Raw genomic sequence first — 27,133 nt, 5'->3', positions numbered from 1 at the left:
ACACGTTGGTTTTTGATTTAATAGAAAATGGCAAAGGAGTAATAAAAGGCGTGTGTGGTACTGGACAAGGCTTTCTGGTGTTTTCATGCATTTGTTCCATCTCCACAGTCTTGTTTATCAGTCCTCAAATTGGTATTCCTCTAATAGCAACCTGGCCATGTGTGGAAATGGAAGCAATACAGGGTCCAGGCAGGGCCAAGGACAGGTTTGGCAGGCTGGCACCTTTCCACGAGGATTATGGGACATTGACCCATGGTTGTTTTGCATCTGTAAGAACTAGGAGCAAGTTGTGTCTCCATGGTGTGGAGGAGTGCAGAATGGATTCTAACAGGAAGGTGCCCCTGTCAGGACCCGTGGGCTTGCTATACCATCCAGGTAGCTCCACGTGCAACTGTGGCTGTGCCCCCATTCAACAATCACTCCTCCACTCATTCATCCTCACTTGCCTATAAAGATACTTCTCACACCCACCTTAATCAGGTCTATGTATGCATAGTTATTCCCCTTCCTGTTCCATCCCCTCAATTGTCTGAATGATGCACTGTGGATAGAGATTCCTAATTCATGAGTCAGCACCAATGTGTGTTTCCTTCTGCCAGTATAAGGAGTTCTCAGGCAGTGACCCTGGGTCAGGTGCACGGAGAGTCGGTGTATTTGGTGTGGCCCTCATCTCCCCTCCTGAGTGTAGGACCCTCATTGTCTGCAGACCAGAGGAGAGCCCTGTGAGAGTAGAGAGGTACTGAGGCCTGTGGTCCTGGGATGGCTGTAACTCTTCCCTCTCTTCCTTCCCAGTACCTCTGGGTACAGACCCTTTAAGTGTGCCTGGATGAGACATGATGTGAATATGACTTGTCAGTGACTCATTCAGATTAATTGGCTGCCCAGGATCTCTGGATCATGCTGGCTTCCCAGGGCTCAGTGACAATATGTGAATCTGACCGATGACATGCTGAGCTTGGGTCGGAGCCCCTGGGCCCGGGCCCTTTTCCTGGATTCCTGAGTGCTGAAGCTATATGTGGTGCAGTCGGGGTGGCCTGGCTAAACACACATGCCTTACCCCCACTGGGAATGCCCTAAGGAGCATCCATCGCAGCTGGTGCCTGAGACCAAGCTGCATGGGCACCGGATTGGTCCAGCACCCAGTGCATTGCCCTAGCTCTTCCTGCTCCCTCAGAGGCAGGTGGATCTGCCCTGCTGCATAGCAGCATTGCTGGGCACCTACTGGACACTGCTGGGTGTTTTTTCCTGCACAAAGGGAGGGGGGGGGGGTACAGGGTAGATGGCATTTGTGGTGCAATACTGCCATCAAGAGGAATTCATTTGCAGATCCCGCAAGCTTGCTGGCTGTGCGCCTGCGCGGGACTGACATGGCAGGAAAGTGAGGGTGCAGGCAGGTCCTGAGGCTCAGAGCCCTTGGAGGCCTGGGACAGCTTGGTTCCCTGCATCCAGTGAGCTCTGAAGACCCTGGACACAGGCAGTTACAGGGGGCCAAGCTTCAGGACTCATGGCACGGGCAGTCTAGCCAAGAAGAGCTCTGGAACCTAGGGGCGGCCATGTCTGGGCGGGGCTTAGGAAGCCTGAGCCATTTTGTCAAGAGCAAGAGCTATGGGCATTTTCCTCCCTCCCCTTGTCTTAGGAGTGAAGAAAGGTGGCACACTTTAAAAAAAAAATTATTTTTTTATTTGAAAGAGTTGTGCAAAGAGAGGAGAGGCAGAGAGAGAGGTCTTCCATCTGTTCACTCCCCAGTTGACCACAACAGCTAGAGCTGCACTGATCTGAAGTAGGGAGCCAGGAGCTTCTTCCAGGTCTCCCACATGGGTTCAGAGGCCCAAGGACTTGGGCCATCTTTCACTGCTTTCCCAGGACGTAGCAGAGAGCTGGATCAGAAGTGGTGTAGTTGAGACTAAAACCGGCGCCCATATGGGATTTCAGCACTGCAGGTGGTAGGTAGCTTTACCCGCTATGCCACAGCGCCAGCTCCATACATCTAATGGCAGTGTTGCTCCACAATTGCCACCTGCCCCGTCCTTCTCCTCTCCCTCCTCCCTTTGTGGATGAACTCACTAATGTAAGGCCCCAAATGCACGAGGCCTTCCTAACAGTGTCAGCTGTCTTGGGGTCCTGAGGAAACGGATCTCCTCCTCTCTTTGCTCCCCTTGTGGAATCTTACTGTGTAGAAAACAACAAAAGGAGTAAGGATGTCTACAGGTCCCCTCAGATATCATAACTTTTTGCATTATAAGCCCTAACCACTCCTACCTTTCTAGCTGCATGTGTATTTATTTATAAAGGTCTGGTACTCTGTTGTTTTCAGAGGCAGAGTTGTTGCTTTCCTGGGTCTATTGATTCCTAACCTCATAAGGATGAATTCCTGGGTGTCCTCTCTATATTTCTTCTCTTTTGTCCTTTTGCAGCCCATCCCAGAGAGAGGACAGTGCAGACTTCTAAAACTGGCATCTCATCCCGCTCAAAGACACAGCAGCTGGCCTGGGTAAGAAGCAGGGCAGCAGGAAGTGACAGGGCCCACATCAGACGGGAGGACAGGAAGGTTGATACCCTGGGTCCAAGGTCGTCACACCCTATGGAGAGTCCCAGGTTGTGTCTCCCATTGTGGTGGAGTGCAGAGTAGATTCTAACAAAGAGGTGACCCTGTCCAGAACCTGTGAGTTGGATTTACCACCCAGGTATCTCCACGTGCAACTGTGGCTGTGCCCCCATTCAACAACCACTCCTCCACTCATTCATTCTCACTGGCCTGTGAAGATACTTCTCACACCTAGCTTAATCAAATCTATGTATACATACTTATTTCCCTTCCTGTTCCATCCTGTCATTTGTCTGATGCGCTGTGGATAGAGATTCCTCCTAATTCCTGAGTCAGCACCAATATGTGTTTCCTTCTGCCAATATAAGGAGTTCTCCAGCATTGATCCTGGGTCATGTGCAAGGAGAGTCAGTGTGTTTGGTGTGGCCCCTGTCTCCCCTCCTGAGTGGCCTTAGTGTGGGACTCTCATTGTTCACAGAGCAGGGGAGAGCCCTATGGGTGTAGAGAGGTACTGAGGCCTGTGGTCCTGGGATGGCTGTAACTCTTCCCTCTCTTCCTTCCCAGTACCTCTGGCTACAGACCCTTTAAGTCTGCCTGGATGAGAGACATCATGAGAATATGACTTGTCAGTGACTGATCCAGATTATCTTGCTGCCCTGGACCTCCTGGGCAAGATGGTGTGGCAGGGTTCAGCACACAGTGCATTGCCCTAGCTCTTCCTGCTCCCCTTAGAAGCATTTGGAGCCATTCTGCTAGATTGAGGCCATACTGGGCAACAACTGGTCAGTGCTGGGTGTTTTTTCCTGCACAAAGGGAGGAGGGAGGACCTGCGGGTACAGGGCAGATGGCATTTGTGGTGCAATACTGCCACCAAGAGGAATTTAGTTGCGGAAACTGCCAGGCTGGCGGCTGAGCGCCTGCGCAGAACTGGCTTCCCAGGGACGCGAGGGTGCAGGCAGGTCCCGGGGCTGTGTCTCTGTAGAGCTCAGAGGCCTTGGAGTCCCGGGCCATCTTGGTTCTCCGCATCCAGTGGATTCTAGAGGCCCCGGACAGAGTCAGTACCAGGGGGCTGAGTTTAGGACCCCTGGCAGCTGTGGCCTAGTAGGCTCCGGAGCTTGGTGGCGGCCATGTCTGGGCGGGGCTTGTGGAAGCCTCAGCCATTTTGTCCGGAGCGGGTGCTGCAGGCATTTTTCTCCCTCCCCTTGTCTTAGGAGTGAATTAGGGTGCCTGCTTTCTACTCTGAATTGTCTGGAAGGCTCCCATTGTCCCAGGAACTGCCTGGTGGAGGAACACAAGGACTTGCGGAGGGAAAGGGGGTTACATGAGCACCAATAGGGACTGGAGCATTTTCCTACCTCTGCCCCTTCGTAGGTGACCTGATCAGCATGGCGGCCATCCCAGGAGGACCCCGGTCCCCGCAGGAGCACAGATGCAGTCCAGCGGGAACAGCGGTCATCAGTGTGACCGGTGTGCGGGCTCCTCCTCAGTGCCAGTCAGGTGTCTCCTGTGCTGAGGGAGCTGTGACATCAGGGAGCAGGAATCTGCTGTGCTCCTGAGACCTGCAGGGTGTGGAGGGCAGGGAGAGTCAAGCTCACACAGTGCAGGGGGAGCAGAGCTGCTCAGGCTCCCTGCTGTGACCTGGTGGGGAGAGTCAGGACCTGCTGCCTCCTGTCCTGTGCAGAGACACAGTGCCCTGAGCTGCTTCAGCTCCAGGCTGTGCACCATGGCGGTCCCTGAGGACCGGCTCCCACGACCTCTGCAGCCTTGCAGTCCAGGCCACGCAGGATCCCATTGTGGGGGAGCCCTGCTTTCTCACTTTCCACAGGAACTCTGGTGATGCCTGTGTGTGAGCCTGGATGCCAGTCTTCCTCATTTCTGGAGCCTTCCTCATAGAATGGGATGGATGGAGTGCACGCTATTCTGAAACGGCTTCCGCTGGATGGCGCTGCTGCTCCAGAAATGGAACCACCCCGTCTTCCCCAGCTCTGCCTCCGCCTTTTGTGGCTGAAAAAAATAATGGTGTCCTCCACAAACAGGAACCCAATAGTGAAGGTTCCAAGGAAAGGGCTCCCCATTTCCAGAGGTCCATGAGTCTTGTGGGAACCTAAACCAATGGAGTTTCTTCTTCATGTTGGAAGGTTTTTATAGGACTAAACACCTGAAGATGCACTGAAGAAAAAACTTACTTGTTTTCACTGTTTTTCCAGAACTGCCAGCGGTCCTAGCGTCGTTGTCCTTGGCCTCTACCCTTTGCAGATGGAAGCCAGGGAAGGCCTCAATGCCAACCAGTCCCTAGAAGGGTGGTTTGCTGTGTTGGGGTTATGGGGAAAATGCATGCCTCTCTAGTTCTCTTAGGGAGATACAGGTCTCTTGGGAATGCATCCAGAGGAACTGATGTGTCTGTGAATGTGTCGTTATATGAGCACATGCCATGTGCAAATGTCATGTTCACCGCTTCCCGGTGTTCTGGGCATGCTGTGGACACTTGGTGGATTCCACTGGATACATTGCTGCTTTTGTGGAGGCATTGCTCATCCAGCAGATGGGAAGATGGCCATGATTTCCCCTCTTAGTTGTGCACCATTGCCTCTCCTCTGTCCTCATAGAGCAGTCTAATCCAGCCCACATCTCACCCCGGGCGCCAGCACAGCAGCAATCCTAGGAGGGAATAGGCGATGGTAGGGGCAGCAGGAGTGGACTGGGGCCATGTCTGGTGTGTGCATATGGAGGATGATGCCCTGGCTCACCTCCTTGGGTCTAAAGTCACTCCCTATGCAGTGTCTCAGTGTATCCATGAGTCAGGCCGAGGGCCCAGTCGGTGTTTAGAGTGTACTGGCCTCCCTGAGGGCAGGTGGGTCAACAGCCAATTGAATAATCTGTACATGAAAGTGCTTTTGCTCTCTAGTTATCCAGCCCTTCCCTTCTTTGACTCATTGATTCATTCATACATGCATATGCACAGTTATATGTTTGTTCACTTATTTCTGTATATACATATGTATGTGTTCTCATTTTCCTTTGTCTTTCTCCTGTAGCCATCTTGGAGATAGTCCAGTGCATAGATTCCTTCCTTTGAAAATGGTAGCCCTTAACATTACACACTGATATCTCCCATCTTGTCCTACCTTCCGCACATCCTATGGACCTTCCATCCAGTGAAAACCAGGTGTAATTTTCCTGGTTTTCATCATTCAAGTAATCAGTGCTAAAGAAAGCAAACAGAACCACAGTAGTGTGTTATGGCTACATCGTATTAGAGTCTGTGTCAGAGGCAAGCAGCTGGGGACTGAGACATGGCCTCATCCTCCCAGGACTGCTCTTATCCCTGTAGAGCACAGGGACAGGTCTGTGTGCAGCTGGAGTGGCGATCCTGCCTTCCCCAGATCAGTGTGCAAAGCAGAGGAGCCGCTAACCCACTAGAGGCTCTGTGGTTCCATTCACGGATACTGCAGTGATTTTCCAGTACGTGTTCCTGTGGCGTCACTGAGAACACAGATGAGGAGGGACGCTCTGCAGGGACACATGGCACGGGGAGGGGTACTCACGAGTTCCAATGAAAGGACGTGCGGGGAAGTCATCTTTTTTTAAATATATCAATCTAGTGGGTTTTTTTTTAAATATTTATTTATTTGAAAGCTGGAGTTACAGACAGAGGGAGAGAAAGAGAAATATCTTCCATCCACTGGTTCATTTCCCAAATGGCCACAATGGCCGGAGCTCGAGCCAGGAGCTTCTTCCAGATCTCCCACGTGTGACAGTGGCCCAAGGACTTGGGCCATCTTCCACTGCTTTCCCAGGCCATCAGCAGAGAGCTGGATCAGAAGAGGAGCTGCTGGGACTCAAACTAGCGCCAGTATGGGATGCTGGTGCCCACAGGCAGAGGCTTAGCCGACTACGAATCTCAACAGTAGACTGCTCACCCTTTCCCAGGTCCTCATGGAGTGAGGAACATCTGCTGTTACATTGCAGGCAGAGGGACAGAGAGACAGGGAAGCACAGCCAATCCCAGGTACTGTGTGTGCTGGGTTGTGGGTGAGTGATGAGTGTTGTCTCTTCTGCTTTTCAGGAAGAATCTATTCATGCTGTGACCGCAGCAGAGGCCCTGCGGTGTCAGCAGCCCTCAGGAAGGAGACAGTGCTGAGGTAGGTGGGATCCTGACACAGGGCAGTGCTGTTCACCTGCCTGGTAGAAGGGGCTCCCGATCAAGGTGGGAGTCCAACAAGGAGACAGGGGATTGATTATCACAGCAATGTGAGTCCACTAAGGGGATGGGCACAAGTCCATGGAATGGGAGTTCAGATGCCAGGGTGCAGGGGAGAGTGAGAAGGGATTAGGCTAGGTTCCCTGTGAGGCCATCTGCCCTGAGAGAAAAGTGAAGCAGGTCCCACATGGGCAAGACTGTCTGTTGCAGAGCCAGGGGCAATTGCAGAGTTTTCAGGCCTTTGCCTTTCTCTCTGTGAGTGTGGGCCCCTGCCTACTTGTGCCTTTGCCTGCTGTGATCACATCAGTCCTGGGGCCAGATCAGTGCCCTGAGGCCCCCCAAGAGACCATTTCAGATCTGTGAACACTATTTCTGGTATAGAGGGTGTCCAGATGGAAGTGTAAGGCTGCTCTCTCACTCCATCGTGCTAAATCCAATTGCGCCATGCCTCTCAGTCTGATTTGACAGACCTAGAAAAGGGTGCTGGCTTGAGGGGGCTTGTGGCCCCTCTCTTGACTTCTAAGTAGTGTAAGTAGGCGATTCCTGTTGTCTGATCCGAGAGCATAGTCTGTGAGGGGAACCCAGCGCTGAGACCTTGTGGTCTCCTCACTCTTTGCCCCTGTGCCTCCACCCTTTGTGTCCGCCTGTCTGATGTTCTGTGGTCAGGCTGCATTTTCAGAAGCCCGTGAGGTTGCCCGAATCAGAACATTCCCAAGTGGTTTGTGGGTGAAGTGACTGTGGTCCTGTGCACAGATCCAAGGCATCACCTGCTGTCTCACGCACCTTATGTGTTAAGGATTCTGCCACGGTTGGCTGCTTATGGATTCTTAGGTGGTCTGCCTGGATAGGCATATCTACAGATATCATGGAGGATGCCTAACACCACTCTACAGGGGAGAGGCCTTGAAGTTGGGGGGGGGGGTCAAATGTGAGCACTTGGGGCCACCAGATTGCAGGTTTCAGACAGAAGAATCTTTGGAAAAATGAGGGGCCAGGAAGGCTTGTTGGCATTCATCTTGCAGTGCTGCCAGCAAGAGTCCAAGTGCTAGGCCAGGACAAAGCAACAGGTTGCCCTGGGTTTCAGCAGTCAGCAAGTCAAGCGACAAGCATGACTTGTCCTTTCTCTTAGGAACAAAGAGGCCAGTTGGGCCGCATGGGCCCAGGGCCCCTGAAGCTGCACTGTCCATGGTATAATCATTCGATGATTTTTTTTTCCTATGCTAAAGGCAGAGTGCATATTCATGGGGGCAGGGCAGGGTAGTGCTTCTGGTGAAATAGTGCCAGAATGAGGAACTTGCTTATGAGTCGTGCCAGCTCTTCCCATCTACTGTCCTGGAGACGACTGGCTCGGCAGGGAACTCAGGGTGTGGGCAGTACTGTGGCTTGGGAGCCAGAAGAGCCTGCTGGAGGCCTGGGGGAAGCTTGCGATACAGTTGCTCTGAGCCACGGGTGTCTGAGAAATAGGCAGCAATGAGGCAGGCTGCCAGGGTGCCTGTTTGAGACAAAAAGCCCTGGCTCTGGAGCCTGAGTGGCCATGTAGAGTGCTGAGGCCAGGCTGTGTGGGCACAAGGACGGTGCTGCACCCAGGGCTGTGCAGCAGCTCCTCCTGCTCCCTTCAGAGCCTGGACAGCGCTGGGTGTTTTTTGCTGCATGAAGGGTGGAGGGAGGACCCGCGGGAGCGGGCAGGTGGCATTTGCCGTGCAGTACTGCCATCAAGAGAAAGTGGTTTGTGGATCCCGCCAGCCTTGGCGGCTGCGCACCTGTGCAGGACTGTCTTGACTGGAGAGTGAGGGTGGGCTCAGAGTCCTTGGAGGTCCGGGCCAGCTTGGCCCCAGGTTGTGTGGGCCGTGGAGGCCTTGGACATGGGCAGGGTACCTGGCGGTTGTGACCTAGCAATCCAGAGCTCAGGAGCCTGGGGGCAGTTGTGTCTGGGCAGGAGTTGTAGAAGCTTCTGTGTTGCGCCTCAGTTCCAGACAGGGACTTGGCCATTTTGCCTGTTTTTTGTTCCCCTTGTATGGCCCTGAGAACAAACTTGTTGACCAAGTTCTGAAGGCTTCATGTTGTCCTAGATCACAAAATCCCATGTAGAGACCATGAGGACCTAGCCGTACAAAACCTCAAGTTGGCACAGGTAGAATCTGGCCCATTTCCTTCGTGTCTAGCCCAGTACTGATATTTTCAGCCTGCCTAGCATGGCCCTCCAATGCCCCAGTGCACTATGTGCATGTACACAGAAGCACTGAGAGGCATGCCCATTGTAGGTCACTGAGGATATAAGGATACCTGCTAGGGTGGGAGGGGCCAGAAAATGCAATGACAGGAAGGTACCACATGTCCTGAGATGCAGCCTCTCTCTCTGAGGGAGTAAAGTCCATGAAATGAATTGAAATGGCTGTATAATTCTAATTGATCTTCACTTACCCAGAAATTATCAGGAACTTCTTCATTGCCATGTACCAAAAGGCCAGATGCCCTGCACTTTGTTTCTTGGTTTCAAAACATGGCAAACGTGGCAGCCACCGAGTATGAGGCTCCACTGAGACCTTACCCAAGCAGACTTGGATGCCCAGGGTTCTTTAGTGGATGTCAGTTGCTACGTGGTTTTCTCATCCTCTATTGAGTTACTTTTTGGGGTGGCTGAGCTACCCGTCAAACTCCCTCAGCACCCCAGACTCACAGCGGGATGGAGACAATGTTGAAAGCACTTCCGCTTGATGGCACTGTTGCTGTAGAAAAGGCAAATACCCTGGCTCATCTGTCTCTCCCTCCGCCCTTTGTGGATGAAAAAACATTTAAACTGGCTCCCAAATCAGCAGGCCTTAGAAGCAGTATCCGTGTGTGGGGTGGTGAAGTGGCAGAACAGCAAAGGAATGGTTAGAACTGGGTGTCTTGATATGTCATCTCCCTATGGATCTGGGCCCCAGTCTCATGTTGACCACCTGGTTCTATTCTGGGCCCATTTCTGGAGTTTATACAGAACCAGTCAGGTCATACCTTCGGTAGAATGGTTGCTTTCATTGGGGACATAGACTCATAGCTTCAGGTTGGAGTAGTATCGGGATTTCCTCTCTTTTGCCCAACCCAGAGAGAGCCCAGCAGACAGGTACCTTATCCAGATGAAGGGCCCAGGGGCAGGCCCTGTGGGATTTTGACACTGTGAGGAGAAGAGGAATTGACAGGAGCTCAGTCAGGTGAGAATAGGGCAGATGACGCCCAGGGTCAACTCCAGAGATCTAAGGTAGTCCCGTCCTACTGAGTGTTCCTTGATGCCTCAGGTTGCCACCATGGGTCAGGAGGATCACCCTGTGGATCCCCATGCAGTTGACCTTGGCAATGGCCTATAGTTTTGCTACTTCTTCTGAGATGCTCTCCATGAAAATGTGGCTGTGCACTCCACTGAGCCCTACACCTTCACTCATTCACACACATATACACACACATTTGTTGCATTTTTTAAAAAATATTTACTTATTTATTTGGAAGGCAGAATTAGAGGCAGAGAGAGAGAGGTCTTCCATCCACTGGCTCACTCCCCAAATGGCCACAACATCGGAGCTAGGCTGATAAGGAGCCAGGAGCTTCTTCTGGATCTCCCACGCAGGTGCAGGGGCCCAAACATTTGGGCCATCTTCCACTGTTTTCCCAGGCCATAGGAGAGAATGGATTGGAAGTGGAGCAGCTGGTACTCGAACTGGCGCCCATATGGAATGCTGGCACTCTAGGCCAGTGGCTTTACCTGCTATGCCACAGCACCGGCCCCATTAGTTGCATTTTTATGGTTTATGTGCATGTATATTTATATGTACATGTATGTTATGCCCTTCCCTTTCAGTTTCTCCCATATCCATGTTGGAGAAACCACTATGGACAGATTTCTCCTAATTAAGGTGCAATTATATCTGTGTATTTTTCCCTGCTCACCTTCTCCTGGGAGTTCTCATAGCATTGGCCCAGGAGCAGGTGTTAGGAGCATAGGTGTCTTTAGTGTGGTGCTGGCTCCACTCCTCACTGGCCTCGCTGTCTGAAGACCAGGGAGCATCCCTGTGATCAGAGTGGAGGCTCAGGCCCCATCGTGAAGGGATGGCAGCTTCTTATTACTCAGAACCTCCTCCCTATTCCTGTGAGCTGGGTGTCCTGGGCCCTGCTCATTGTGTCTGACTGCCTGAGGCCCACACTGCCCACACTGGAGGATTCCCAGGTAGGAGGTCGGTGCGTTGGTATCTAGCTCTGGGCGTAGACTCTAGGTATCTCCATTACTCTCCCCGACCTCCAGGAACAAAGATGCAGCTCCCATTGGATGTGTTCACATTCTTAGGCTGACTTGTTATGGACCCCTTTCTTCTGAACCTATGGAGGATGCCCAGTACTACCCTGGAGGGAAGGTGGCCTGTCAAGTGGAGGGCCACACACGTCAGCTGGGAGCCACCAGTTTGCAAGTTTCCACCAGGATCCACACTAGTTTCTATTTTATTTAGTAGTAAAAGGTCTAGGAAGAAGATTGGGAAGATGGAGGGGGAGTTGAGGACGAGTAGGCATTTGTGCTGCACCGCTCCCATGGAGAGGATCTTTGTTACAAATGCCCCCTGCCCCTCCTCTGAGGAGGCGTGAGATTGGCATCTAGGAGGACAAAGGAACCCCTGTCCAGGATTCCAGCGGTGTGGGGGCATGGAGAGGGGGTAGCAGGGGCTTGGCGGCTGCCTTTGCAGACTGCCTTCATTTGCCACCTTTCTGAGGAGTCCCAGGAGCCAAAGGGCACAAGGGGCTGGAATGGCTCCCATTTCCCACAGGTTCTCTGGATCCCCATTCCTTGTCCATAGAGCTGGGAATCTAGAAAGGGTCAAGAAGCCCTGCAGAAGCTCAGCCATGTGGATCTGGTTCCCCTTCATCTCACAGTCCTGTTTCTCTCTGTGTATTCCTCCTGCCCCCATATTGCTCCCAGATGCATCACCCATCAGGCATGTCTGCCAAGGCCAGGAGCAAGGTGCATTCTCCTAGGACACAACCCTTCCTTGGAAACCACAACACGCCCAAAGACCAAGTGTGGAGGTGAGTCATGGTGTTTCCCGACTCCTTCCTGCCTGGGATGTGGCTCCCTGATCAGAGCTTGGCAGGGGTCAGGTAGGAAGTCTAAAGGCTCAGCCTGAACCCCTTTTCTTTCTCCACTACTGGAGTGTGGGTGCACACAGTGGCCGGCTCCTCTTCACTTCACACAGTAGGGAGGTTCATTACTGACATGTTCCCAGGTGTTCTTTGTGAGCGCAGCCTTTCAGATTCCATTGACTTTTGTTGAGTCAGCAGACCCATTCTGGACCTACATTTTCTAATCTGTCATCAGGTCATGGCAGTGAGTGTGGTGATTTCAGGCTGCTCCCTTGTCCTGAGCAACACTTGGACAGCTGCACATGTATAATGTAGACAACACTGGACGTATCCTACACACACATAGCACATAGAGACATGAACATACATTTGCCCATTCCTTTGTATAAATTGAAGTGGTTTCCTCAAAGGAAGAACCAAGTCTTACACTCAGAAACTAGGGAACAGAGCTTTGCCAGATTGTTTCCAAGTATGAGTGCATTCACGAAACAGACCTGGGTCCTTGCTCTGGAGAATCCTATCCATCCAGACAGCTCCATCCGGGGTATTACCCTCTTTGTTAAGTGAGAACATGAGGGGAATGCTGTCCCTTGGACTTGTGACTCAGCCTTTCTCTCAGTGCTCTAGAGGAAACCAAAATGTACCTGCCTGATGCTGCCCTGTCTTGCTCTAGTCTCCAGTAATCTGGAAGTTCTCCATCTTCTACAACAGGCTGGCCCTGACAAGTTGGTCTCCTTCTGCCTTCCCTAGGCTTGGCTTGACTTGGCTTGATATGGGGTTTGCCATTCGGGCATCAGTCTGCGTTTCTTATAACCCTGAGTCCCTCGAGGCAGGGTCCTGCCTGCAGACGTGTTTCTGACCCAAGGGAAAGGATCAAGTGGTCATGTGCCCAGCAGTATTTGGCTCCTGGTTAGCAAACACGACAGCCTCCTGAGTCAGGCAGGCTTGGACACCCAGGACTAATCCATGAGCAAGGCTGGTCCAATGCTGACAAAGTAATAGTGGAAATGCTTGGTGGGTGCCAGGACTAGCCATACAGTTCCTTGGGTGCCCCAAATTCACCTATCCTCATGTCTCCTGGAAGCCACACTGAAAAAGATTCCACTTGATGGCACTTTGGCCCCAGAAATGTCAACTGCCATAGCCTCTGTTCCTGACGTCCTCCCTTTGCAGATGAAAAGACACCAAGGAAGGCTCAAAACCATGTGAGCAATAGCACTGGGGGTTACTGTGTTGGGTGCTCAGCAAAGTGCTGTGTTCCCCTCAGGCTGTGTGTGGGGAATATCCATTTCCGGGAAACCATCCAAAGGAATAGATGGATTTGTGACACCATCACCTTATGGGTTTGTTTGTTTTTTGACAGGCAGAGTTAGTGAGAGAGAGAGACAGAGAGAAAGGTCTTCCTTTTCCTTTGGTTCACCCCCCAAATGGCCGCTACGGCCAGCGTGCTGTGCCGATCCGAAGCCAGGAGCCAGGTGCTTCCTCCTGGTCTCCCATGCAGGTGCAGGGCCCAAGCACTTGGGCCATCCTCCACTGCCTTCCCCGGGCCACAGCAGAGAGCTGGATTGGAAGAGGAGCAACCGGGACAGAATCCAGCGCCCATATGGGATGCCGGCGCCGCAGACGGAGGATTAACCAAGTGAGTCACGGCGCCGGCCCCAACTGCCAAATAATCTTAATATAAAAATCCTAAAACTGAGAAAACAACCAGTTCTGGCTCTACTCTCCATATACAAAGTTGGGGATTCCATTCAAAGAAATCATCTATGGAGTATCTCATATCTCCACCCCAAAGAACAGTGAAGGGAAGGGCAACAACCTACTTCTACACAGGGACCAAAAAGTGAAGAAAATAAAGGTCAAGGCTCAGTGTGTGCTTCTCTTGGGGGTAGGGTGGGTGGGCGGGCGGTGGGGGGCCAAGAGGGCCAGCTGCCTCCATCTCAGCTCATGTTTGATGCCCATTCCTCGTGTTTCTGGAGGTCACCCTGAGCCTCTCACGGCCTCGCCCCAGGATGTCCTCACGTCCCCTTTGCCCAGGGCACAGTGGTCCAAGGTGTTTGTCACTGCCCAACCCTATGCACTCTGGGGACACCCCGTCGGAATGAGGCTTGCCGACCAGCTGCCGGCCTACTCAGGCCTCCTCGGGTCCCACGCTTAAGACACAAGATGGGCCCTCCATCCCCTGCACAGCTTTCGTTCGGTTGCCTTGCCTGGACGCCCCTGTTGGGGGCCGGAAGCCACCCCCAGTGCCCCGCGCCCAAGTTCCACAGGGAAGGCTTTCTTGTCAAGGGTCCCCGTAGGTGGATGAGACACGCCACCACCATAGCCCTGCAGCCCCTCCCCCTCGCTCCACATGGCTGCGAGGCTTCCCTCAAGGGCCGCAAGTGTCCTCCAGCTCAGGGCCCTACCCGACCCTCTCACCAGCAGCACGCCAGGACTGCCTGGCCTTGTGCTTCTGGGGCCACAGGGAACAGAGGCAGCTACCTGCGCTGGCCAAGCTGACCGTGCCCAGGGCCCTGGGCTGCCTGCATGGCTGTTGGCTACACCTCCCTCTCCACCATGAAGGCCTTCGATTCCTGGTGGTGGATCCTGGCCTCCTGGACTACCGTCCTCAGCTGCCACCTGGACAGCAGTCTGCTCCATCCTTGCTTTGCCTCACATCTCACAGGGCAGGGCAGGGCCAGAAGGACCATGGGGTCCCAGCCTGCCGGTCAGGCAGGAGCCATTCCTTCTCAGGTGCCTGAGAAAGGGAAGACAGCAAAGGCCAGGGCTCAGTGTGTGCTTCTCTTGGGGGTGGGGCGGACAGGGGAGCGCTTGGGACTGGCCCTGGCTTTGCCTGCAATGCCTCCCTTGGGTTCCAATGCATGGCCTCAGCTCAAGTTTGACTCAGCCCATTCCTCGTGTTCCCGGAGGTCACCCTGGGCCTCTCTCGCGGCCTCACCCCAGGACGTCCTCACATCCCCGCTGCCCAGGGCACAGTGTTCCAAGGTGTCTGCAGCCAGCGGCCTCTGAGAGGCCTCACCCAAGCCCCGGGGCGCCTTCTGAGGTCCCAGGCCCACTTGGGCCAAGTCACCCTGCACCTCGCAGGGCACGCGACACGAAGCAAAGGGTACCCTAACCGCTGCCCTGGACACAGGGCGGTCTCTGCTGAGCGGATGTCTGCTAGCCCTGCCCAGACATGGCCGCCACCAGGCTCCCGAGCTTTGCTGGGCAGGGCCGGCGCTGCCACGCACCCTGGAGTTCAGCCCTATGGCCCTGCGGCCCTGACTGTGTCTGGGGCCTACAGTCCACAAGACGCAGGGGGTCCAAATTGACCCGGGCTTCCAAGGGCTTGAGCCCTCCCAAGTCGGGCCCTGGGACCCTCCCAAGCCGTCAGTTCTCCACCAAGCAAGTTCTGTGCAGGGGCAGTTGCAGGGTCGGGGGTGGGGCAGGCGGAATCCACAGCCAGCTTCCTTCTGATGGCGGTACTGCACCACAATTGCCACCTGCCCTGCCCCGAGGGTCTGCCCTGCACCCTCCCTGCAGCCAAAAATGCCCGGCGCTGTCCCGTGGGGGCCCAGTTTGGCAGCTGCCAAGCAGGGTGACTCTGCTTGGCTCCGAAAGGAGCAGGAGGAGCTACTGCACAGCCTTGGGTGCAGCGCCGTGCTGTGCAGCCTGGCCTCAGCACACCAATCCTGGGCTGACCAGTGCACAATGGAAGCTCCCCAGGGCACCCTCAGCGAGGGTAGGGGATGTGCACTTAGCCGGGAGGCCCCGTCTGCACTGCACTGGGCTTCAGCCCTGGATCCCCAAGGGCCCCGTGGGCTCCAACCCAATCCCGGGCCACCAACGGTCAAACTTGGACATCCTCACCAACCCCTGCCACACCAGCTTGTGCAGCATGTCCTGGGTGGCCCCGTGTGCCCTGGCGCACCGGAAGCAGGCACGCAGCGCAACGGGCAGGAACCGGATGCTCCCCTGCAGAGAGGGCCCGTGGCAGACCTCCCAGTGTAGAGTAGCCCCTCCTCCCCTCAACCCCCCCAACACACGCACACACACATCCCTGGTCCCCGGCATAGCCCCACTCAGTGACTTGGCTCAAGCTTGCACGCACACTAGTGCGCCACCTGCTGGTGAGGACACATGCGTCCCAGAGCACATGTGGACACTCCTCTGCCAATGCCAGCCAACCAGCCCGCCTTGTGCTCCTCGTGCCCTACCTCTCACCTTAGACTGCTCTGTTCCAGATACATCCTCCGGATGGCAAGAGCCCTTTGTACACCAGTCGACTGCCTCTGCTGGGGCCTAGGGGCCGCGCGGCCACAGGACTGCAGCCCCAGCCCGGGTATGTGCCACACCAGCCCCAGGAGCCCTGACCTGGACACCACACGGTGGAAACACGAGAACCACAGGCCGCCGAGGCCCCTCGACTCCGCGTCCCGCTCTGGGTCTACTCCCGGTGTACCGCCTTTGGTATTCCACTCCCAAGAGGCTTCTCTAGCCTTTCTCTTCCCCGCCCCTTTCGCTTCCTTCTCTCCTTCCCTCATAATTCCCTAACTGCTGTGCTCTGCGCCACATCAACAGCACCTCCCTCTCCCTCCCTCTCTGAGTTTCACACACACACATTCCTGGTCCCTTCACAGCCCCTCTCAATGACTGTTGGCTCAATGATGCAGAGAAATATTGGCAACCTCCAGGACTGGTTCAAGTGAAAACCAGGAGGTCTTTCATGTCTATCACTTGTGTACTTAGTTCCAAGGACTTGGGCCATCCCCTGGTATGTCCCAGATGTCTTAACTGGCAGCTTAATCCTAAGTGGAACAGCTACTGGTACTCCCACCATTGCCCTATGGGATTCTGGTGCTTCAGGTCATGGCTTTACCCCACTGCTGCAATGCTCTGGCCCCTGTCCCCCCCCCCCCCCCCCCCAATAGAAAACTTCCAGATGAGCTAATATGACTTTTTTTAAGCTTACAGGTACTCATATGCATTTTTCCATGGCGTTCAATGGTGGTTTAGAAGGAAAATATCTTAAGAAATCACAAATATTTTTTTCCTCATAGTTGGTTGAGGGTGGACAGCAGCCGGCACCCGGTAATGCACACATCCAGGCACATTGCCCAAGTTAGATGCGTTCAGAACCAGACTATGAACCTTGCAGAGCCTTGCTGCCCCCATGCGTCTGAAGAAGAAACAGCACCCACTAGTTGGTCCCCTTTTGGAGGGCTGTCACCAAGTGCTGAAACACAAACCCACTGAAGCTCTAAGGATACTAGAGGCTGCCATGTGCAGCACCACAGTACACACGCCCAGCAAGTAAAACTCAAGGACAGGACTGGACTCTTTGTGTCACATAGGTCATCAAATTAACACAGTCACTCCAATTGGAATGAAATCAAAGGGTTTTTTTTGTTTTGTTTTTGTTTTTTTAAGCTATGGGGAATTCAAACAGGTGGTCTACTTTGCTATCTGCATCATAGACAAAGGAACTCATTGTTGCCACCAGGGTCCATTACATAAGATCCCCAGGCTCAGATTCTTACTCATCCAAGTGGGGTAGTATGCATCAGGGCCTTGGCTTGTGCTCAGGGGATTACAAGTTCTGTATCAGCATTTCTCTCATTTATCATTACCTTTTGGAATGTTTGAAAAGAGGTAATGGAAGGCAGTCCACATTCTTCCAATAAGGAACAATGATATCTAAGGATACCAATGATGCACCTCACAGAGAATCATAAATATTTCTGGCAAATTGACTTACACCTTCTTTTTCTCCAAATTTACGAACCTAGTGCTATAAACAACAACATTCAAATGCCTATGCTTCAAAATAGCACTTTTTTAAAGATTTATTTTACTTATTTGAAAGAGTTACAGAGAGAGGTAGAGACAGAGAGGTCTTCCATCTTTTGGTTCACTCCCCAGATGGCCGCAACGACCAGAGCTGTGCTGATCTGAAGCCAGGAGCTTCTTCCGGGTCTTCTACATGGGTGCAGGAGCCCCAGGACTTGGGCCATCTTCTACTGCTTTCCCAGGCCACAGCAGAGAGCTGGATCGGAAGAGGAGCAGCCCGGACTAGAACCGGTGCCCATATGGGTTGCTGCTGCTGCAGGCCAGGGCTTTAACCCACTGCGCCATAATGCTGGCCCCCAAAATATTGCTTTTCTAATGGTAGATGACAAGCAGTGTCAACAATGATTTCATCATTCATTTTTGCCTAGAAAGTTGAAAATTCCTGATAATCAAGGCTTTATCAATATTTTTACAACACAGTTCCATGCATAAATTAGGAAATAGAATTTTGAGGGGCTAGCATTGTGACAGAGTAGGTTAAGCTACCACTTGAGACACTGGCATCCCATATGGGTACCAGTTCACCTCCTGGCTACTCTGATCCAGCTCCCTGATAAGGTACCTGGGAAAGCAGAAGATGGCCCAAGTACTTAGGCCCCTGCCACCCCTGCAGGAGACCTGGATGCAGCTCTTGGCTTCAGCCTGGCCCAACCTTGGCGATAGCAACTGTTCAGAGTGAACCAGTAGAATGAAGATCTCTGGCCCTCCTATATAACTCTGCCTTTCAAATAAATAAATCTTAAAAAAAAAAGGAAATAAGGTCCAGTGCTATGGCATAGGATGTTAAGCCTCCGCCTATGGTGCTGGCATCCCATACAGGTACAGGGTTGAGCCTGGCTGCTCCATTTCTATTCCAGCTCTCTGCTATGGCCTGGGAAAGCAGGAAAAGATGGCCCAACTCCTTGGGCCCCTGCATCCACTTGGGAAAACCAAAGAAGTTCCTGACTCTGGATAGGCCTATCTCTAGCCGTTGTGGTCATTTGAGGAGTGAACCAACAGACAGAAGACACCTTTGTCTCTCTGTAATTCTGCCATTCAAATACATTTTTGAAAAAAGGAAGCAATTGGGGCCAGCACTGTGGCACAGCGGGTTAAAACCCTGGCCTGAAGTGCCAGCATCCCATATGGGTGCCGGTTCTAGTCCTGGCTGCTCCACTTCTGATCCAGCTCTGCTAATGGCCTAGGATAGCAGAAGATGGCCCAAGTCCTGGGGCCCCTGCATCCACATGGAAGACCTGGAAGAAGCTCCTGGCTTTGGATCGGTGCAGCTGTGGCCATCTAGGCAGTGAACCAGTGGATGGAAGACCTCTCTGTCTCTACCTCTCTCTGTAACTCTGTCTTTCAAATAAAGAAATATTAAAAAAAGGAAGCAATTTTTAAATGCCAAAAATGAAAGATTATTTGCCTTGGAGTAACCCTACAACCTAATGAAAACTTACGTGAAGAAAATGTCAAGATTAAAAGAAAATGCCGATTTTATTTTGATACAAAGAGACAGATACACACAAATAGGCAGACAACCAAGAGAGTCCTCATATGCTGATCATCCCCTCAAATATCTGCAAGGGCCAGGTTTGGGTCAGGCCAAAGCTGGAAGCCAGGAACTTGATCCAGGTGTCCCAGCTGGGTGACAGGGACCCAACTACTTGAGCCATCATGTGCTGCCTCCCAGGGAGCTGGCATCTAAAAAGCTCAGACTCAAACCTAAGCACTCTGATATGGCATGTGGGCATCTCAATTGCTGGGTCAAATGACCACCTCTGAAAATTTTAAAGATCTTAATGGATAGAAAAGTACACTTAAACAAGAGTAAAGATGTACTATATCCTTCCATAAAATGATGATTAAGTTAATTCATTAGTTAATTGAACAATGCATCCCAATCTCAAGTAAAATGCACAAGACTTTTGGAGGCCTTTTTAGTTTCCATTGTTCATAATAAACAGGTAGGAGTGTTCAGGAGAGACAGGGTAATGAATAGGCACTTGGTGGGGAGACTAGCATTACCATGTATGAAAATACATGGTACAAAGCAGGTGTTTGGCATAGTAGTTAAGACTATGCTTAGGATGCCTGAATCTTATCAGAATACCTGGATTTAAGTCTCCCTCTGCTCTTTATTCCAGATTCCTGCTAATGCTCACCCTGGAAGGCAGTAGGTGATGATTCAAGTACTTGGGTTCATGCCACCCATATGGGAGACCTGGTTTGGGTTCAGGGCTCCTGGCTATTGTGGGCATTTGAGTAATGAACCAGTGGATGAAGTTCTGTCTCTTTCTGCTTTTCAAGTAAAACTCGTTTTAAGAAAATATATTGTAGATCAAAATACACTTAGAATCTGTGCAGACGTATAAGAATTTAGTACGTGACAGGATTGCTCCCAAATAAATACATTGGGGCTAATAATAGCCTTGGAAACAAGGCAACTCACGTATGAAAGGTTCTTAGGTCCATGCCTTACACAATTCACCAGGATAAACTCCAAATCCTGATCCAGTAACTAAATGTCAGTGAACAAAATTATACCACTAAAAGAAGACATGGACAGGGCGGGCGCTGTGGTGCAGCGGGTTAACGCCCTGGCCTGAAGTGTCGGCATCCCATATGGGTGCCAATTCGAGACACGGCTGTTCCACTTCTGATGCAGCTCTCTACTATGGCCTGGGAAAGCGGTAGAGGATGGCCCAAGTCCTGGGGCCCCTAAACCTGCGTGAGAGACCCAGAGGAAGCTCCTGGCTTCAGATCTGCACAGTTCTGACTGTTGTGGCCAATTAGGAAGTGAACCATCAGATGGAAGACCTCTCCCTCTCTCTTTCTGCCTCTCCTCTCACTGTGTAACTGTGACTTTCAAGTAAATAAATCTTTTTTTAAAAAAGAAAGAAAACATGGACAAATTTATCACCAAGAAGGGAGGAGTATCTTTCTATCTTCAATGCAGAATCCATCCAATGAAACATAAAAAAGAACACACAAAATTGCTCATGTTACGACAAACCAGAAAAACGTAGGACAAATGGCAAATATACTTTTTTATATCTCAGCAGAACTTAGATATTTAAATTTTGGAAGTAAGGTGAAACTTTTGTCTCAGTAGCAGTAACAAGAAACATCAACAAGGACACTCAGGAGCAATCACACACAGCCCACCATCATTTAGAAATAATCAGAAAAAGTGTATTCTTTTAAACTTTTCTGTGTAATTTGTTCCACTTACACATGGTTGGTATTACCACAAACTTGTATAATCCTACACATTTCAAAAAGACTTCATTATTTCTTTCATTAAAAATTATAGTTCCACATCCTCCTATTTCACAGGGCTGTTAAAAAAAAAAAGAGCCCCTGAAAATTTGGGGGCTCAACCTTAATTAAACATGATTGAGTTCATGGTGGGAATGGAGCCGTACTGTTTTTAGGTCTGGGTAAATTCCAGGGAGCCCAGTCCCTTGGGCAGGGACCCAACTTCTCAATCCATACCCACCAAGCCCCAGGCCCTCCTCCAGCCAGGTGGTGGGATGGCGGGAGCATCCTAGTGGAGGGCTCAGTGAGCACCTCCTCTCCCCCTGCCCACCCCACAGCCATGGGGACGAGCTTCCACGCCCACCCTTGGAGGAGACCCCAGAGCTGCACACTGTCTCCCTGCATTTGTCAGGGCACCAGGCTTCCCCACCGATAAAAACTCAGCTGCCCCAAGTCACAAGACACCAACCATCCGCCGCAGCCCCACCTTGAGTCCCCAGATGCACGCAGGCCGCCCAGGCCAGTGGGGCTTCAGCCACTGTTGTGAGGGTCGCCCAATAGGGACTGGCTTGTCTCCACGATGAGCTGATAGGGCGTTCACACTCAGCCACCTGCCCGGCGTCCTTCCCAGTCCCGGAAAGGCAAAGAAAGGCAAGACTTGGAGACCTACCTGGCTGAGTCTCAGCGCCCAGGAGAAAGGCCTGCTCCACCCCGAGTCCTGCTGTCTCACCTTACATCCAGGGTTGGCTGCCAACGCCAGTCCCCATGACCTCCACACCTCCTCCCCATTCCTGGGGAGCTCTAAGAATTCAAGAAAGGGGGCCCACGCTGTGGCGCAGTGGGTTAACGCCCTGGCCTGAAGTGCCGGCATCCCATTGAAGGACCCTAATCCCCGCTGGGTCCTTTAGATTGCGACCCCAGACTCAAAAATCCTCAGACCAGACGATGCAAATGCAAGAGGCGACTTTATTTCACGAGCGCTCGCGGACGCCGTCTCCAGACCCGACTCAGCGGGAGGCAGGAGAGAGGCATGCGTAGTAGTGTCTGGGGGGCGCTTATATACCTGGGAGATAGCAGAAGCGGGGGATACAGAAGCAGAAAAAAAGCGTGGTTACAGGGTTTCGATAAGACAATGGGGTGGGGGCATGCAGAAAATACCTTGCATACTTTTGCCGTCTGCCGGGACCCACAGATAAGGGGCGGTTGGGTGCTTCCCATGCCTTTATCTGGCACCGTTATCTCAAACCGCAGCTGCCTGCCCGTGACTTATGGTTTCGGCCCAAATTCCAGGAAATGTTTTACTAGAGTTGCCTAAGATGGTGCTGGGGTAGTTAAAATGGCGTGACCATTGTCAGGGTTGTTCACCATATGGGCGCCTGTTCAAGACCTGGCTGCTCCACTTCCGATCCAGCTCTCTGCTATAGCCTGAGAAAGCAGTAGAGGATAGTCCAAGTCCTTGGGCCCTTGCACCCGCGTGGGAGACCCAGAAGAAGCTCCTGGCTCCGGATCGGCACAGCTCCGGCTGTTGCGCCATCTGGGGAGTGAACCAGCGGATGGAAGACCTCTTTCCCTCTCTCCCTCTAACTCTGACTTTAAAATAAAAAAAAAAAAATTTAAATAAAGAATTCAAGGAAGGAAAGGATTAGAGAAATCCGGTTTCACCAGTGCCTCTGCAGCCCAGAGGAAGAGTGGGACATATCCTAGATTTCCCTGGGTGTGTGAAGGGGCGGGGAGAGGGGGCCTTGGGAACGGCAGGTGGGAACCTACTGCTTTCCCTACGAGTGGGGTCCCAGTTGCCATGGCGCAAACGGTGACGGGAACGGAAAATAACGTGAAAAACAGACCGGTCAGCACTTGCCAAAGCCTTGAGGGGTAACAACTGGAATACGTGCAGTTTGAACGGTGTTGCGTGCCTGGGAGGATTAGAGTCTTCGTTGCTCTCTCCGCTGGGGAGAGGCGGTCCCGCAAGCTCCCGCCTCTGGCCCAAGAACTACTCCAGGGAAGCGCCTCTCCCGCGGCCGTCCAGGGGCTGCTGCAAGTCCGGCCAGCGCCACAGTGCCAGCCACTCGGAGGGCTGCCCCGCCGGACCGCCGCCCTCCGCGCTACCCTCCTTCCTTATGAGGAAAGGAACACGCTCCTCTAGCAAGATGTCGGTCCCCGCGTGGAGACACCTGTGGGGTATACAGTAAAGCCGGATCACCTGTGATGACGCCACTCGGAGGAGTCAGCGGAGGTGCAGCCGCCCAGCCCCTGTTCCCTAAGGACTGTGGGGGCGGGGAGAGATGCAAATCCAGAGCCTTTCATGGAATCATCTAGTAGGCGCCTAGGCCCATGGGAGAGCTGCAGGCTGCCGGCTTGCTAAACAATGCACTGTGAGGGCGTCCCTGTGGATCCTGCTTCTCTCCATTGACAAGGCTGTCCTGTTGAAGAAACCACAAATACACGAGTATTTCAGCGACAGCTGAAGCCACCCCTGCCCAGGGCCCTCAGCGGTGTAACCCCTCATCAAGGACACCCCTCAGTCTCGGCCTCAAGCCCAGGACAAGACAACCGGCCACTCACTGCTACCAACTCAGAACGTCCTGCCCCTCCCCCACCTCCCCAGAATGCCCTGCCCCTCCCCCAACTCCTAGAATGCCCTGCCCCCCTCCCCCCAACGCTCCAGAATGCCCTGTCCCCTCCCCCCAACTCCTAGAATGCCCTGTATCCTCCCCATCCCCAGCTAGCTTCACAATCTCAGCCCCCCCCCACCCCCCCAAGATCACCTGCTGGTCCCCAACTCACAGCCCTTTCTTCCCACCTGTCCCTGGTTGTTTGACCAGAGGAGGGTGGAATTCCCAAGGCACGGGGAGGAGACTAAATGGGCTCCTGGGGAGCTTTCTCCTGCTCAGGCAGCTGCCCTATTGCACTTCAGGGCTGCCCAGGACAGCGCCCGAATCCCAGCTGCCTTCACTTGGTGGGAGGGAGGGCTTCATGCTCTGCCACCGCTTCCCCACCTGGCCCCAAGGGCAAAGGGAACAGAGCAGCCACCGCCTTCCCAGCCGGGATCCTAGGTCACAGCCCTGAGTTGTGAATCTCAGCTGGCTGTCTGGGTGCCTTGTTCTGTGCTTTCACTTTAGGGGTAATGGCCATTCGCCTCACAGGGAACCCACTCAAAGCCTGTTTTCTGGCCCAGCTCCCTGGACATGCACAGACTCAATACTCACTGTGGCCAAAATCCCAGGTCCACAGAGGCTAAATGGCTTTGCCAGTGTGAACCTGAGGGGCACCAGATTCACAGGTGAGGGGCTCTCAGGCTGCAAACTTGGCTAGCTCCACGCCAATGACAAATTAGCATGAGACAGGATGCTCAGTATCATTAGTCGAGTAGGCAGGTGCAGATCAAAATCACCAGGAATTACATGTCACAGTTACTAGGATGGCCAGAATAAACATAAAAAGCAAGGACAGACATTGTGGCACAGCTGGTTAAGCCACCACTTGGGCCCCCAGCATCCCATTTCCCAGTGCCAGTGTTAATCCCAGCTGCTCTAGCTTCCTGCTAACGAACTTGCAGCAGATGATGACCAAGCACTTCCATCTGTGTCACCGACATGGGTGACCTGGATGGGGGTTCAGGCCCCTGGCCTCGGCTGTTCTGGCCATTTGGGAAGTGAACCAGTAGATAGAAACTCTCTCTCTTTATGTGTGTGTGTGTGTGTGTGACTCTGCCTTTCAAGTAAATAAGCCAGTGTTTGAATAAACAACTCATCGAATACATACATACATGCATACATAAAATGGAAAATGACCAGTGCGGTGAGGATGTGGAGACTGAAAGCCTCGTGCACTGCTAGTGGGACAGTAAAGTGATGCCACCACTGCAGAAACAGGTTGGGACTCGCACTGCACTTGAACAATGCAATCAGCACGTGATCCAGCAGGCCCACTGTACACACACACCCGAGAGAACTACAAGCAGGGATCCAAAGGTGTACCTGGACGTCTGCAACCACACCATTTACAAAGCCCAAAGGGAGAAGCAAGCCATCAACTGACGAATGAATGTCTACACAAAACGTGGAACATTCATACCGAGTTGTTGCTCAGTCACGCAAGGCGTGACCTTGCTGGCCTCAGAAATGGCACCCCGAACAAAGGCCTCCTAAGCAGCCCCAGAGTAAAGTTACCCTCTGACCTTCTGTCCTCCGGGCTCCTGCTCCCCTTGCTCCCTCCCTGCCCAGGCAAACCACAGAAATTGAAGTTCTCTCCCCTAATGTGGGTTGCAGAAACTAGAACCCCTTTCCCCAGGGCAAGGCATAGTAAATATTACACCAGTCTTCCCCTCCCTTTCCGTCTTGGAGCTGGCCCTAAAGAACTTCTCTGATCTACTTTGATCTACTCTCCTCATGTAAGGCTTCTCTGATCATCTTTCATAAGATCGCATATCATAGGGTCCGCAGGGATCCTGCCCTCCACCTGGAGAAAGGAATGCTATGTCCAGACACCCACAGCAGGCAGGCCTCGCTGGTTCCCCCTGCAGTTAGCATCAGATCCTGTCCTGTTGTCTAACCACAGTCTACACTGAACCTGAGCATACAAGTGGATGATTCACCTGGCTCTTTGAGTCTGCTTTGGGAAGCCTCCGTGACACGCAAACTATGGTCCAACAGTTTGTTCTGCTTTTCTCTTCTCAGCCTGTCTTGTTACAGGTTATCCTCCATGACGGGCAGAGTGGGCTCACCTCCGTCTCTTCCCTTACAGAGCGCAGGCACGTGGTGCGACATGGATTAACCTTGACGACATGATGGCATGTTCAAGAAACTAGACACGGAAGACTGCACCTGCAGGGTCCGTTCACACGAAGTGTCCAGAAGAGCTCAGGTGAACCAGTAGCTGCCAGGGTTGGCAGGGGGAAATGAGGAATGACTGCTAAGGGACATGGCCTTCATGGAGCCAATGGAAGTTCTAAAATTGATTGTGGTAATGCATGCACAATCTCGTGAATCTGCTAAAAACTGGTGAATTGTATGCTTTAAAATGATGAATGCCACGACACTGAATTCTATATCCACAATAAAAATAAACCAGTACATTCATTTAGGAATATTTAGGTGGAATGGGAAATTCCATAATGTGGAGGCCTCGAGGTGAGAATTCTGCAACTTACAGATCAATCTTCCATCAAAAGTGTGTGAAACCAATCCTGTGAGTTCACAGAGCCCAGAGTATGTATCACAAATATTCTTGCTGCAAACATTGTGCCCGAACATGGCAAAGTCCAAGATATTCTCTCTCTCTCTTTTTTTTTTTTTTTTTTGGACAGGCAGAGTAGACAGAGAGAGAGAGACAGAGAGAAAGATCTTCCTTTTGCCATTGGTTCACCCTCCAATGGCCACCGTGGCTGGCGCGCTGCGGCCGGCACATCGCGCTGATCCGAAGGCAGGAGCCAGGTGCTTCTCCTAGTCTCCCATGGGGTGCAGGGACCAAGCACTTGGGCCATCCTCCACTACCTTCCTGGGCCACAGCAGAGAGCTGGACTGGAAGAGGGGCAACCAGGACAGAATCCGGCGCCCCAACCGGGACTAGAACCCGGTGTGCCCGTGCCGCAAGGTGGAGGATTAGCCTATTGAGCCACAGTGCCGGCCCAAGATATTCTCTTTATGAAGGAACATTTTTCAGCAAGGATGCTTTCATGGAAATGCAGACTGTGGATATTGGTACAAACAGCTCATAATCTGGTCTCTCATCAAAGGAGTAGCAGAGAAGGAAAGGGGAGCTGTTCTAGATTGAGAGAAGAATAAAAAATATTTGAACCAACGCTGTGCATAACATTTCTTTGGATCCTAATAAGAGCATGTCAAATTTAAGAGGTTTATTTCGATCAAATAAGGAATGTGGACACAGATGTGTTCATGTGCCATTAGAGAATAATCATATTTTTTGATAGATGAAATGATGGTGTTTTGGTAACTTTTTCTAAAGTGCTTATCAGCTACAGTGTGTGATATAGTAGACTCTATGGAGTGTATAGCTGGTTAGGATTCATGAATGAAGTCATATGAGATTTGAAATACTCCAGCACAAAAAATAGCAAATCAAACATAATGGGTGGTGAAATGTTGATTACTGGTGGAGCTGGTTCAGTAGGGATGGAGTCAGGGGCTTTTTGTCTCCAGAATTGTGGAACAGCTTAGTTGAGCAGAAGTACTCATTTTTAAGGCGCTTCCGTATCA

General features: G+C 52.2%; 1 protein-coding gene across 7 annotated transcripts in view; it reads left to right on the top strand.

Annotated features, from left to right (window-relative positions):
- The window catches only part of LOC133753512 (uncharacterized), a 212,508-nt gene extending 186,355 nt beyond the window's left edge, over positions 1 to 26,153 (top strand). For 2 of the 7 annotated variants that reach the window (XM_062184189.1, XM_062184181.1), the window contains 4 exons: positions 6,612 to 6,687; positions 11,686 to 11,792; positions 13,348 to 13,485; positions 16,073 to 16,158. In XM_062184189.1, the coding sequence (XP_062040173.1) occupies positions 6,612 to 6,687; positions 11,686 to 11,792; positions 13,348 to 13,481 (317 nt within the window). In that variant the 3' untranslated portion in view covers positions 13,482 to 13,485; positions 16,073 to 16,158. Of the gene's footprint in view, positions 1 to 2,414; positions 2,492 to 3,916; positions 4,013 to 6,611; positions 6,688 to 10,578; positions 10,634 to 11,685; positions 11,793 to 13,347; positions 13,486 to 16,072; positions 16,159 to 25,661 lie in introns of those variants that run through there. The other 5 variants (XR_009865069.1, XM_062184187.1, XM_062184180.1 and 2 more) reach the window with 4 other exon arrangements.
- Positions 26,154 to 27,133: the final 980 nt, after the last annotated feature.

Source organism: Lepus europaeus, chromosome X (genome assembly GCF_033115175.1).
Source record: "Lepus europaeus isolate LE1 chromosome X, mLepTim1.pri, whole genome shotgun sequence".
In the NCBI taxonomy this organism is placed as follows: domain Eukaryota; kingdom Metazoa; phylum Chordata; class Mammalia; order Lagomorpha; family Leporidae; genus Lepus; species Lepus europaeus.
This window is presented reverse-complemented; position numbering and strand designations above follow the sequence as displayed.